The sequence below is a fragment of the Erithacus rubecula genome (assembly GCF_903797595.1).
Source record: "Erithacus rubecula genome assembly, chromosome: 5".
NCBI classification, from domain to species: domain Eukaryota; kingdom Metazoa; phylum Chordata; class Aves; order Passeriformes; family Muscicapidae; genus Erithacus; species Erithacus rubecula.
In genome coordinates, this window is record NC_136687.1 from 66,366,491 (window position 1) to 66,379,535 (window position 13,045).

At 41.9% G+C, this 13,045-nt stretch overlaps 1 protein-coding gene across 6 annotated transcripts in view; it reads right to left on the reverse strand.

Annotated features, from left to right (window-relative positions):
* ANK2 (ankyrin 2) overlaps positions 1-13,045 on the reverse strand; it is a 187,533-nt gene that overhangs the window by 8,262 nt on the left and 166,226 nt on the right. For 4 of the 6 annotated variants that reach the window (XM_079306246.1, XM_079306247.1, XM_079306249.1 and 1 more), the window contains 8 exons: positions 12,812-12,958; positions 11,556-11,835; positions 9,603-9,861; positions 8,042-8,134; positions 7,544-7,627; positions 6,444-6,608; positions 5,476-5,658; positions 4,715-4,806 (listed from right to left, as the gene is read on the reverse strand). In XM_079306246.1, coding sequence (XP_079162372.1) covers positions 4,715-4,806; positions 5,476-5,658; positions 6,444-6,608; positions 7,544-7,627; positions 8,042-8,134; positions 9,603-9,861; positions 11,556-11,835; positions 12,812-12,958 — 1,303 coding nt within the window. The remainder of the gene's footprint in view (positions 1-4,714; positions 4,807-5,475; positions 5,659-6,443; positions 6,609-7,543; positions 7,628-8,041; positions 8,135-9,602; positions 9,862-11,555; positions 11,836-12,811; positions 12,959-13,045) is intronic. The other 2 variants (XM_079306251.1, XM_079306250.1) reach the window with 1 other exon arrangement.

The window sequence follows — 13,045 nt, forward strand, 5'->3', positions numbered from 1 at the left end:
ATAGGAGACTAGATAATATATAGTATAGGATACAGGATAGGACAGGATATATGATAGGATATAGGATACTATAGGATATAGGACAGGATAGGTTATAGGAGATAAGATATTGGATAGGATATAGGATAGGATATAGGACAGGATAGGATATATGATAGGATAGGATATAGAATAGGATATGATAGGAGATAGGATAGGAAATTGGATAGGATAGGATATAGGGTAAGACATATAGGGTAGGATATATGATAGGATATAGTATAAACGATATAGGATAGGATAGGAGATAGCATAGGACAGAGTATAGGATAGGAGATAGGATAGGATAGTATAGGATATAGCATAGGACAGGATAGGGTATAGGATAGGATATAGGATAGGAGAATAGATAGGATATAGGATAGGGTATTGGGTAGGATAGTATAAAGGATATAGGATAGGAGATAGGACAGGATAGGATAGAGGATAAGATAGATAGGATATAGGATTGGATAGGATATATAGGATAGGAGATAGGGTAGGATATAGCATAGGATAGGATATAAGATAGGATAAGATATAGAATCGGTTAGGGGATAGGATAGGATATGATAGGATATAGGATAGGGTATAGGATAGGATAGGAGATAGGACAGGATATGGGATAGGAGGACAGGGTATAGGATAGGAGATAGGATAGGATATAGGATAGCATACGATAGGAGATAGGATGTAGGATAGGGTATAGAATAGGATATAGGTTAGGATAGGTTAGTATATAGGATAGGAGATAGGATAGGATTTAGGATTGTATATAGGATAGAATATAGAGTAGGATATAGGATAGGATAGGGGACGGGATATAGGACAGGATAGGGTATAGAATAGGATATAGGATATAGGTTAGGATAGGTTAGTATATAGGATAGGAGATAGGATAGGATTTAGGATTGTATATAGGATAGGATATGGAGTAGGATATAGGATAGGGGATGGGATATAGGACAGGATAGGATATAGAATAGGATATAGGATCAGATAGGATATATAGGATAGGGGATAGGATAGAGGGTAGGATAGGATTAGGATGGGTTATAGGAGATAGGATAGGACAGCATAGAGGATAGGAGATAGGGTAGGATATAGGACATAGGATAGGATATACGATAGGATAGTATAGGATATAGCATAGAATAGGATGTGGGATAGGATACGATATAGGATAGGATATAGGATAGGGTATATGATAGGGTATAGGATAGTATATAGGACATAGGATAGGATAGGGTATAGGATAGAATAGCATAGAATATAGCATAGGATAAGATATCGGATAGGATAGTATATAGGATAGGATATATGATATAGGATAGGATATAGGACAGGATATAGGATAGAATAGGATAGGATAGAATATAGGGTAGGATGGGATATTGGATAAGATATGGGTTAGGATAGGATAAAGGATATAGGATAGGATAGAGGGTTGGATAGAATTAGGATAGGTTATAGGATAGGATAGAGAATAGGATAGGATATATGATAGGATATTATAGGATATAGGATAGGATACGGGATAGGATAAAATATAGGATAGGATTGGGTGTAGGATAAGATATAGGATAGGATATAGCATAGGATAGGATATAGGACATAGGATAGGATATAGGATAGGATATACGATAGGAGAATATATAATATATAGTATAGGATATAGGATACGATAGGATATGGACAGGATATGTTATAGGAGATAGGATATAGCATAGGAGATAGGATAGGATATCGGATAGGATATAGGATATGATGGGATATAGGATTAGTATAGGATAAGATAGGATAGGATATAGGATAGGATATAGAATAGGATATGATAGGAAATTGGATAGGATAGGATATAGGATAAGACATATAGGATAGGATATATGATAGGATATAGTATAAACGATATAGGATAGGAGATAGCATAGGATAGAGTATAGGATAGGATATACGATAGGATAGTATAGGATATAGCATAGGACAGGATACAGGATAGGATAAGATATAGGACAGGATAGGATATAGGATAGGAGAATAGATAGGATATAGGATAGGGTATTGGGTAGGATAGTATAAAGGATATAGGATAGGATATAGGATAGGGGGTAGGATATAGAATAGGATATAGGATAGGATAGGATAGAGGATAAGATAGGATATAGGTTAGGATATAAAATGGGATAGGTTGTAGGATTGGATAGGATATATAGGCTAGGATAGGAGATAGGATATAGCATAGGATAGGATATGAGATAGGATAAGAGATAGGATCGGTTAGGGGATAGGATATAGGATAGGGTATGAGATAGGATAGGGTATAGGATAGGATATGGGATAGGATAAGACATAGGATAGGATAGGGTATAGGACAGGATATAGGATAGGAAGACAGGATATAGGATAGGATATGGGATATAGGATAGGAGATAGGATAGGATATAGGATAGCATACGATAGGAGATAGGATAGGATGTAGGATAGGATAGGGTATAGAATAGGATATAGGTTAGGATAGGTTAATATATAGGATAGGATATAGGATAGGAGATAGGATTTAGGATAGGATATAGGACAGGATAGGATATAGGATAGGATGTAGGATGGGATAGGATAAGGGATAGGATAGAGGGTAGGATAGGATTAGGATAGGATAGGTTAGGATAAGGATATGGATAGGGATAGGATAGGAGATAGGATAGGATATAGGCTAGGATATAGGATAAGATATAGGATAGGATGGGATATATAGGATAGGATATAGGATAGGATAGAATATAGGATAGGATAGAATATGATGGGATATCGGATAGGATAGGATATAGGATAGGGGATAGGATAGAGTGTAGGATAGGATAGGATTAGGATAGGTAGGGATAGGGATATGGATAGGGTAGGATAGGATATAGGATAGGGTAGGGGATAGGATAGGATTAGGATAGCATGGGATTGGGATAGGCATAGGGATAGCGATAGGGATAGGATAGGATAGAAAAGGAAAGGAATCCGGAAATGTGAGAGGTGATGGTGATGAATAGAATCCTGAAATTTAAGAGATGATGAAGAATGGAATGGAATCCTGAAAAAGGAAAGGAAAAGGTTTAAGACAAAGAGGAGGGAAAAGATGAAGGATAGGAAGATGAATTGTAAGAAAGAAGAGCATTGAAGAAGGAATAGAATAATAGATTAGGAGAAGGAATAGGATAATAGATTAGGAGCAGGAATAGGAGGAGCATGAAGAGGAGGAATAGGAAGAACAAAAAGAGTGGAACAGGAGAGGAGAGGAGAAGAAAAAGAAGAAGAAGATAGGAGAGAGAATAATGAATAGAATAGGAGGAAGAGAAGGAAGAAGAGGAGGAGGAGGACAGATAGGAAGATGAACTGGAAGAAAGAAGAGGATAGAAGGAGTAATAAAATTATAGACTGGGAGCAGGAATAGGAAAAATAGGAAGAGAACAAAGAGGAGGAGGAATAGAAAGAACAAAATAGAATGGAACAGAATAGCGTAGTGGAAGAGAGGAGAGGAGGGATAAGGAATAGGGAGAAGAGGAAAGGGTAGAGGAGGATAAGGAAGAAAAATAGTAAAAAACAAATAAAACAGGAGGGATAGGAGGAGGAACACAGCAGAGGATAGGGAGAATAGAATAGGAGGAGGAATAGGAAGAATCAGAGGAAGAAGAAGAGGAGGTGGAATGAGAGGAGGAATAGGAGAAAGAGGAAGAAGAACAGGATGAACAGAACAGGAAGAAAAGGAATAGGAAAATAGGCAGAAAGGGAAGAATAGGAGGAGGAAGAATAGGATAGGAGCAGGAATAGGAACAATAGAATAGGAGGAAGAAGAATAGGAGGAACAATGGGAGGAGGAAGAAGAAGAGGAAGAACAGGAAGAAGAACAATGGGAGGAAGAATAGGAGGAGGAGGAAGAGGAATCCTACCTTGCTAGACATCTCCTGATTGACTCCCTGTGTCCATCCTCTGTGCCTCAGTCATTCCATCTGTTCACCCCTTCTGCATCATTCCTCCATTTTCCAGTCATTTCTTCATCCCATGCTTGCATCCACCTCTTCACTCATTCTCCTTCCACCCATCATTCCTCATCCATCTGTTCATTCATTCTCTATTATGCAATCTTCCATTTGTTGCATCCATCCTATTTATCTTATTCTCCATCCTTCATCCATTTCTTCCTTCTCTGTTGTTCAGCTATTCTCCAACTATCACCTATTTATCTATCATCCACGCATCCACCATGCAGTAATTCTCCCTTATCCACCTGTTCATGCATCCATCACCTCTTTCTCCACCCTTTGTTCATTGCCTGTCATCCAGTCATTATCCATCCACTTATTCATCAACCCATCATTCAACCCATCCCATCATAACCTCATCTATTCATTCTCCAATCATTCCTTATTTATTTATCTCTATCCATTCATTCTCCACTCAATTTGAACCATGCTACATTGCTGAAATGGTAAAACTGTATTCACTAGATGGGCATTTTCCCATCTCTGCAATAAAGACCAGCCTTTGTATTAACTCCTATACCCATGTTGTGTGGAAAATGTTTTATTTCACTGCCACCAGGTTAGTCATTGCTTTAGTAGTGCTTTGCATCCACTGCAGGAACTCACTGCAATCCACTCCTGTAATTGTGTTAATTCATTTGCAATAACACTCCATCAATTTGCCAAACCTTTTAATTACTGATCCATCGTCTTTCTGGATTTCCTTCTCTACCAAAGCAGGGGCTTGCACTCTTATGTGGTGACCTGTATAGCTCAAAGCCTCCAGGGAAAGCAAACTTCAAATTACAACACACCCAAAACACCTGGAGCTCTTCCTACCTTAGTCCTTTGTAGTCACACAACTCAATGCTGAGAAAATGCTGAACCTGAAAGAAGCAACTGCATCCCTTAAAGCATCTCTCCCTCCTGCACACACATCACATCCAGTTTCTCCTATGGGACAATTCCATTTCAATAATGATTGTACCAAAGCATGCTGTAGTTGTGCCTACAGACTTCTGGATTTTCTGAGGCAGAAGCTGGAGCTGAGTGTTCCTCCCCAAGCTGTCTCTTTAAGGTGACAAGAGACTGGATTCAGGGGAGGAACACATCCATTTACCCAGGGTGGGGGCTTACCTGTAGCCACTTCTACAATTATCTGCATGAGTGGCAACACAGGAATGAACTTTACCTGCACTTACCCCCTGGACTTTTAAGAACTACACATAAAGCCTCCAGGATGTTCTCCTTTAGTCTTAGCCAGTTTCTTGGCTAATTCTGCAATGTCAGCTTTCTCTACACATTCTTTATACATGCAACTTTTCATAACATGGCTGAGTATAAGAGCACAGCTCAGGACTTGCTGGCTAAGACTGCTGAGCCACCAACAAAACCTTTCTGGAGAATAGACATTGTCCCTGGGACAATAATAGGTAAAAGTTATTTTTACCTCTTCAAAGTCCTCTTTGGCTGACGGAAGATCAGAAGCCAGGCTGGCATCCCCCAGGTGTTTCTCTGTCCTCTCTCCATGCACTACCGTGGTCTTGATGACCTTGCTGACTTTCCGGCCCTCCACTGGTTCGGACTGGAATTTGGAGGCACTAGAGAGAACAGCAGGTTCAGACAGAGTCACCTGCAAGGTTAGAAAGCACAAGTCAGCTGGAGATGAACTCCACACTTGGGGATGTGCACTGGCAAATTAACTTCTGTGTCTATGGGCTCCACAGGGTAAAGCCTACTGGAAAGAAAAAGAGGGGGAAAAAGAGGGAAAAAAAGGTGGGGGGAAGACATAAAAGGGGGAAAAAGAAAGAAAATAAGAAAGGAAAAAGAGAAAAAAAAAGAAAACACGAAAAAGGAAAAGAGAAAAAAAGGCAAAAGGTAAAAGAGGAAAAAAGGAAAAAAAAAAGAGAAAAAACAAAAAAGGAAAATAGAAAAAAAGGGCGAGGGAAGGAAAAACAAAACAAGAGAAAAATTAAGACCCTTCTTCCTTGTTACTTTACTCCTAAGGAATTATTTCTGATTATTAATTTCAACAAGCAAATAGACCAGTTATGTTTTTCACAACTGCAATAACTGCTTGCTACACACACCTTGTTTTTGGCCCAGCACTGCTGAAACCATGCTCCACTGCCAGTTTCTGGCCCTCCATCACAACTCAGCTGTGCTGATCCAAATGCCTCTAGGGCCAGACAATGAAGCGTGGCAGGAAGGAACTTACCTTTTCAGGCTGTTTTTGGTTCTAATTACCTGGCTCTGATACAGTTTTTGTTTAAGTCCTAGATGTTTTGAGCCTCTTCAAAGCAAGAACAGACCAACAAGGTAAACTTCCTGTAGCTGTGGGGTTCTATGCCTGAGTGTCAGAATGAGCACGCTAAACTGCAGTGACTAAGAGCCCTGCTGGGGCAAAGCACACCCTACCTCTGAGTGCTCACTGTCACTCTTCAGCACAACTCGTTTCACCACTTTGGAATAACCATCTCCCTCTTCCACACTGATGGGGGCTTGTGGTGCTCCCTGCATTAGCACTTCCTCTTTCTCTGTGCCATCTGGAGCGACGTATCGCCGGATGATCTTCCGAGTCACCTGAAGGAACGGAGTTTAGTTCCCAAAGCAGTAGCAGTAAAATATTCCTCTTTGTTCTCCGTCTAGTATTTGCTACTCAAAGGGCATTTTTGCTGCATGAAAGAACCTGTGTAGATGGTTTCATGTTGTACTTCTCAATACCTACTCAAGAGACCCATGTGGTGCTAAAGCTCTTGAGGCACTGGCTGGCCAAAGCAAGAAGAGAACTAGAGAGCTCGAGATGTGAAATTGCTCAGGAGGACGGGTGTGTGTCCTTCTGTGGATGACCCCAACCTTTGAGACTGAGGAATTGGCTGGGATGGTTTACCCTACCAGGAATTCAAACAGGTTCCAAGACAGCCTGTCCAGCTGATGGGCTGTGATGTCTTCCCAGAAGACAGAAGATGAGGTTTGCCACCAGCCCAGCTCAGCCAAGTCCTACACCAAATCACTGAGCTTGTCAGATAGAGAAAGGAGCACAATTCTCCTTTCACTTCCATGCTGAGCAGAATTTGCATTTCTAAGCATGATCCAATTGTGGAGATCTAGACTCTGGGGTTATCTGACTCTTACAGACCCAGCCTCCATTGCTTTCATTAGGACAAGCAAATAAACATCTCATAAGATTGCAGCGGGGAGGGTTTCTCATGGAGTTTTTTAAAAAAGAAATAGAAAACTTTCTTCTTAAACCTGTGAATCTATGCAGGATTTTCCTTGGCTTCAAACAAAAGTTAACAAAATACATCCTATTGGCTTATACACTGTAGCACAGAATGATTTTGAGAATCTAAATTATTGTTTAAACTTTGTATCTCTCATGACAGAAATCCTCATTCCTTCCACTCCCTACTCTTCAAATGACAGCTCCTCATAGCAGAAAGTCTGCCATCTCTGTCAATGATTTTTCCTTCCTTTTACAGGAGAGGAAGAAGGTAGAAAGGCAGAACTGACAATACCTTCTTTACCACTGTGTGGCCATGTTCATCTGTGTACTGCTCTTCTGTGACTGTTTCTGGTGGCATTTCAGGCATACTATCAGCCTGTATGACAAAGAACAAAGTTGTGTGAAGTGAGGCCTTCATGTGGGTCTTGAAATAAGCCATTTCAAAATAGGTTAATGGGTTACAGAATGGAAAAAAAAAGTCAGCAATGTTAGGAAAAAAAACCTGTTCTGCAAGTAAATCCTTAGGCATGCAAAGAAAAGTGATGCCACAGCACACAGGCAAAGATACATTAGTTGTCCTAGTTGCATAAAAGGCTGACAAAAGTTCATCTTCCTCCTACTGAGGCATCTATGGAATTTAAAGAGGGGTTAGCAGTGTTACTGTAATCCTCAAGTATTGGAACAGTTTATCCAATGGAGATGCATAATTTGGGAGCATCCCAGCCTGAGCTGCAACAGCAGCTGGGGGCCTGAGGCAGCACAGGCTCTGCAGTCGTTGAGCAGGCGGTACCTGAATGATCACCCGGCGCCGGATCACCCTGGTGGTGACCATCTCGTCCTCGTCCGAGCTGAGCTGCAGCCCACCCAACTCCTCTGCTAACTCCTAGGGGAAGCATGGAAACAGAACTCTGTATCTGCTACCAGCAGCTACAGCTTCTGTCTTCCTACATCAGCTCTGCAATTTCTATATTTTGTGTATGTTTTCTGGGTTAATTACACAGAAAAATCTACAAAACCTTTTAATCCTCCACTGGGGGAAGTACAGAGCACAGGGTACAGACAGTAGGACTGAGCAGTTATAACTAGAGAACAGTGCAGCAGTAGCCTCAAAAATATAAGGAAAAATTAGCAACAAGTGCTGAACTTGTCTATCCTACATAAGGAAGAATTAAAAATGAAAAAAAAAAAAAAACCACATCAGAAGGGAAAGAGAGGCTGAAAAGAATCAATGGGAAAATAACTCTAGTATAAAAACATAAAGGGGAAAAAATAAGAAGGGGGTTGGTGATAAGAGCTGCTGTTGTTTCACTTCAGGAACAGAACTGGAGGAAGAAAACCATGCATTATTTGGTGGGCAGCCTGCCCTCCAGCGGCCCTTCTACTCAGCCCTGCTTAGATACTCTTTCAATCATCTGATACACTTTAAATTCCACCTTTGCCAGAGATCCCAGAGGCTGAGCTCTGAAACCTTTCATTCTAGAGGTGATACCTTTGGCCACATAGTAGCAAAACAAAAAAGGCCTGTTTCTAATGAACACAAAGGTGAAACAATTTCTGCCTCAGTACAGCTGTGCTTTCCCTGCCCTAACTTGACTTAAGAGCTCATTTCTTGCCCAAGGACACCTTCTCCTTTTCTTCCACTCAGAATGGGCAAAGTAAGCAGTTTGTACTTAAACCTTCATCTGCCAGGAAACTTTAATTCTCCACTAAAAGCCATAGGGTTGCTCCCTTTCCTTGCTGGTGGGTGTCTTCCCCTCTCTGAACTCTGCAATGAAGTCCCTTGTCTCACACAACCCAAGACCTACCTTGCACAGCTTTTCAAATCCTCTTCATTCTCCCATCCCTGTGTCTCTTTACTTGCTGGGTGCTACATGAACACCATGCTTCCAGTACATCCTTAGTACTCTGCAATGCACAGCAGCTCTCTCTTCTGTCTCACCGACTTTACAGATTTTTCACACCATTTCTCACACTGCTCTGGGCTAGCATTGCCTTTCTTTATGAGCTTTACTGTTATTACTTCATCTGCATTACATTTGCTTCAGTTTGTTTCTGCTCCTGTTACTGACACTCTCTCTGTCAGGAAAAGATCTAACTGTCACAGGCCCAAGGACAGAGAAGGCTGGAGCAGAACCAGAATTACCAGTCTAGACTTTGGGATCTAGGGTTTGCTTCAACTTTCAAAACCTCAGGAGAAAAGCCTTTACCTGACTGTTTTAACTAGAGAGGGAAGGAGAAAAAACTCAGTGCCAGATGCAAATTAATTACAAATATTCTTATCTTAAGGAATGAGCGAGACACAAAAATTGGTTTATTGTGCAAATTACAGTGAGGCAAAGTTGTTCATTTACCTTTTCTAAAGATTCCTCTTCATAGCCCCTTCCAGACTTCTCCATCTGCTCCTCAGTGGACTCCACAATGACGAGACTGGATCTCCTTGGAGAGAGGCTTTCCTGGTGCAGCTCCTCGGGCTCCTGGATGATGGGGGAGTCCCCTGTCAGTGCAGAGGACGGAGGCTGCGCTCGCTGCGTCTCTCCCTCTGAGCGCGCCGATTTTCCGCTCGCCGCTCTCCCGGCTCCCACGGGCTGCTCCGTTCCTACAGCTGTGGCACTGTCAATTACAGGTCCAAGCAAGTTACCACCTGCAGTGCTTCCCAATTGCCACCAGTGGAACACTGGGCACTGACTTCGTGCTGTTCTGCTGTCTGCCTCTGGCAAAGTCTAGAAATAACTGATACTCCCTGACAGGAGCTACAGAGCAGTCTGGCTGGGCATTCCACCCATCTTCCTGAGCAGATCTCCAAATGGATATCCAACCCCTCCAAGCAATGCTGCAAAACTTGGTATTTGTAAAGAATTTCAGAGAGCTTTGCTGTCACTTGTGGCCTCACCTCTCTACACACTACCATTTACTTTTTTAGTGGGAGAGCCTGGATTGCTACAGAAGGATGTGAGGCACCTACAATACTGAGCACAAGCGGTGCAGCTGCAAAGTAGAAAAACTAACTTTCATGTAGAATTCTGGAGTTTAGCAAACAGAAATTTAGTGAAGCTTCAGGTTTTGTTTGTAATGGTATTTTCATGGTTGAACCCTACTATGATTAATTGCTGCCCCAAGTTAGTTAAACCTATTATTATGTCACTATGCAACACATATATAAAGGAAATACATCTAATTCAAGCACATATACATTCAATATTGTTGTATAATTCCTCCTGGAGCACTTTCCTTACAAGTTATTTAAATCTAGCCTGATTTTCCACCTGGTTCAAATTAGACCTGCAGTGTAGTGCTATTCCCCTGTCATCTTTACTCTTGTGTAGTATTGGCACTTTTGTCTCCCAAGAATTCTCTGTTGCTCAGATATTCAATTTCTGATGCAAATCCCTAGGGAGCATTGGTGTTTTTGCCTAACACTGCAACAGCAGCTTTCCTAAATGGTATTTTCTGTCTCCCATGCTTTCTCCAGGCATACCCTGAGCAAAAGTATCCCCCCCAAGTCCATTTGCTGGACTCAGCTGCCCTTTGACTGCTGGGAGCTGCATCTCCACATCAAAGCTAATCACCTCCAGGAAAATCATTTCTTTGGATAGGAATTCTTGATATTTTGCTGGCTTATCAATACCTGACTCTACCCTGCAGAGAGGTCTCAGCATGGGCACATAATCTGGGAAGCTGTGGAGAAACAAACATGATCTATTTCAAATTCCTTTTCAAATGACACCAACCCCACTGAAGCCCCACCTCAGGATTCAAGTTTTTGCTGCACAGGTCTTCTAAATGTGTACTCTATTGTGTGTTATTTCTGGAAGTACCTGTGTCTTGCCTCTGTAAAACCCCATTTCTGTTCCTTCAGCCACCAGAAATGCACTTTTCAAAGGCCCAGTTCTGAACAGGTAGGTAGGAGTTTTGCAAGTAATGATTAAATATAAAAAATTTCGCCTCAATTGAAAAAGCCATCCTGACTCTGAAGAAAGGGTCCTTTAGGATTACTTTCATTAAGATGCCATTACTTGTTATCCAAAACATGAAAAATAATTTTAAAAAACCCTCCACTTCTCTATTAACCCTTTTTTCTTTCCTATGTTTAGATATAGTTATTGTTTTGTGCTCTCAGTGACTTTCCCTCCTCAGCCTTAAGGCTTCCTCCACATGGATTAAAAATTGAATCCACAATTGGAGGAAAATTCTGGTGTGTTCATATGTTTCAAAGGCAACTGTAAAATCCTCTCATTACACAGAGAAAAGAGAACCTAAAAGAGAACCTGTTCCCTATGGCTTCATTCTGGTCTTTCGGCACTTACAAATATTCCTGTTGTGAAGCAGATGGTTTCCCTGGCACATCTTGGGGTTTCCCTGAGAATTCAGCTTCTACTTGTTCCTTGTGTGCTTGCCTCAGAAGCTCAGCCATGGACACCTCTGCCTCACTCCTGGGAGTGCTGTCCTGGAAGGGGGAATAACTGACAGACACGTCCTCCTCAGAGACCAGAGGGGGTTGCTCGGCTGGCTCGCCGTCCTTAGATATTCTCTGCTGCTCCTGCTTGTGCCTCGAGCTGTACACTTCCTCCTGCAGTGCTGAAAACCCTGGTGGAGACACAGATGGGAAACAGCATTACAAGTCTGAGCAGAAGGCAGAATTCCTTCCCAAGCTCTGTGTGCATTGAAAATCCCCGAGTGCAATGTGTGACCTGAACTTCTTGAACACCTTGAATGGGAGGGCACCTGGCCTAGGAGTAGCCCAAGGAATGCCACTAATGGCCAGATTTGGACAGCAACAGCCAAAATAACATTTACCCAGAAATTAACCTCAAGTAACTGTGCTTGAAGCCCTTCAAGCATAGAAGATTCACAACAGATTTTTTTTCCAGCTGATTAGGATAGATTTTAGTGACTTGTACCCCCCAAATTTGTTATTTATCCACTTCTGGAAAATTTAACTGCACAAGACGAAAACTCTTCATAGAGGGCTAGGTGCAAGACTTAGCTCATTTATGTGCCGTATTCACTGGAAACCTAGTGAACTCTGAAGAATAAATTGGAGGGAAACAGAGAAGATTGTACAAAATTTGAGCTGAACAGAGTGGTTAACATTCTAAAACTACTTGGCGGTGATATGAAAATGCTAATTGTAACAAACAGCCTTCTATTCCTACATTCTCCTCAAGACTGAGACTTTTGTAGTGGTCTAATATGCCTCAGTATTGAGTTAGGCACACAAAAGTATTACTTGTGGAAAAGAGCTTTTTATGTCAAATAATTTGCAGGTGTTTCTTCAGTTTACAACCACTCTATCTAATCCACTGAACTTTCAAACTTAAAAAATGCAAGAACATCCTAACAGAACTACAGTATCCTGGCTACTCAAATCCAAAGGGGGTTACTGTCAAAGCACGGATTACTTATCCTTTCTAACATCTTGGTCAAATTCTAATGCAACCTTCTCAAATTCCATGAAAGCACCTGCATGAGCACAAGCACCCAAACCCCAAGGCAAAGTGGGCAAAGGTTGCTGGCATGCTTGTAGAGGTATCCTGGGCAGTTTGGGCCAGGAGCTGCCTACCTTCACTGTGGTCCAGCGCCAAGGAGTGCTCCGTGTCGGCGCAGGCGCGCGCGCCGTGGCCCTGCACGGGGTCTATGCCGCTGCTCTCCATCAGGTGAACGATGTCCATGCGGTTGATTTTTGTGAGACATTGGGTCAGATTGGTATCTGGGCCATTGGAAAGACTCAGTTAAGAATCAAGCACCCTCGTTGCCTTCCCCATAGGGAGGGTGTATATATAGGAGCCTGACCAAT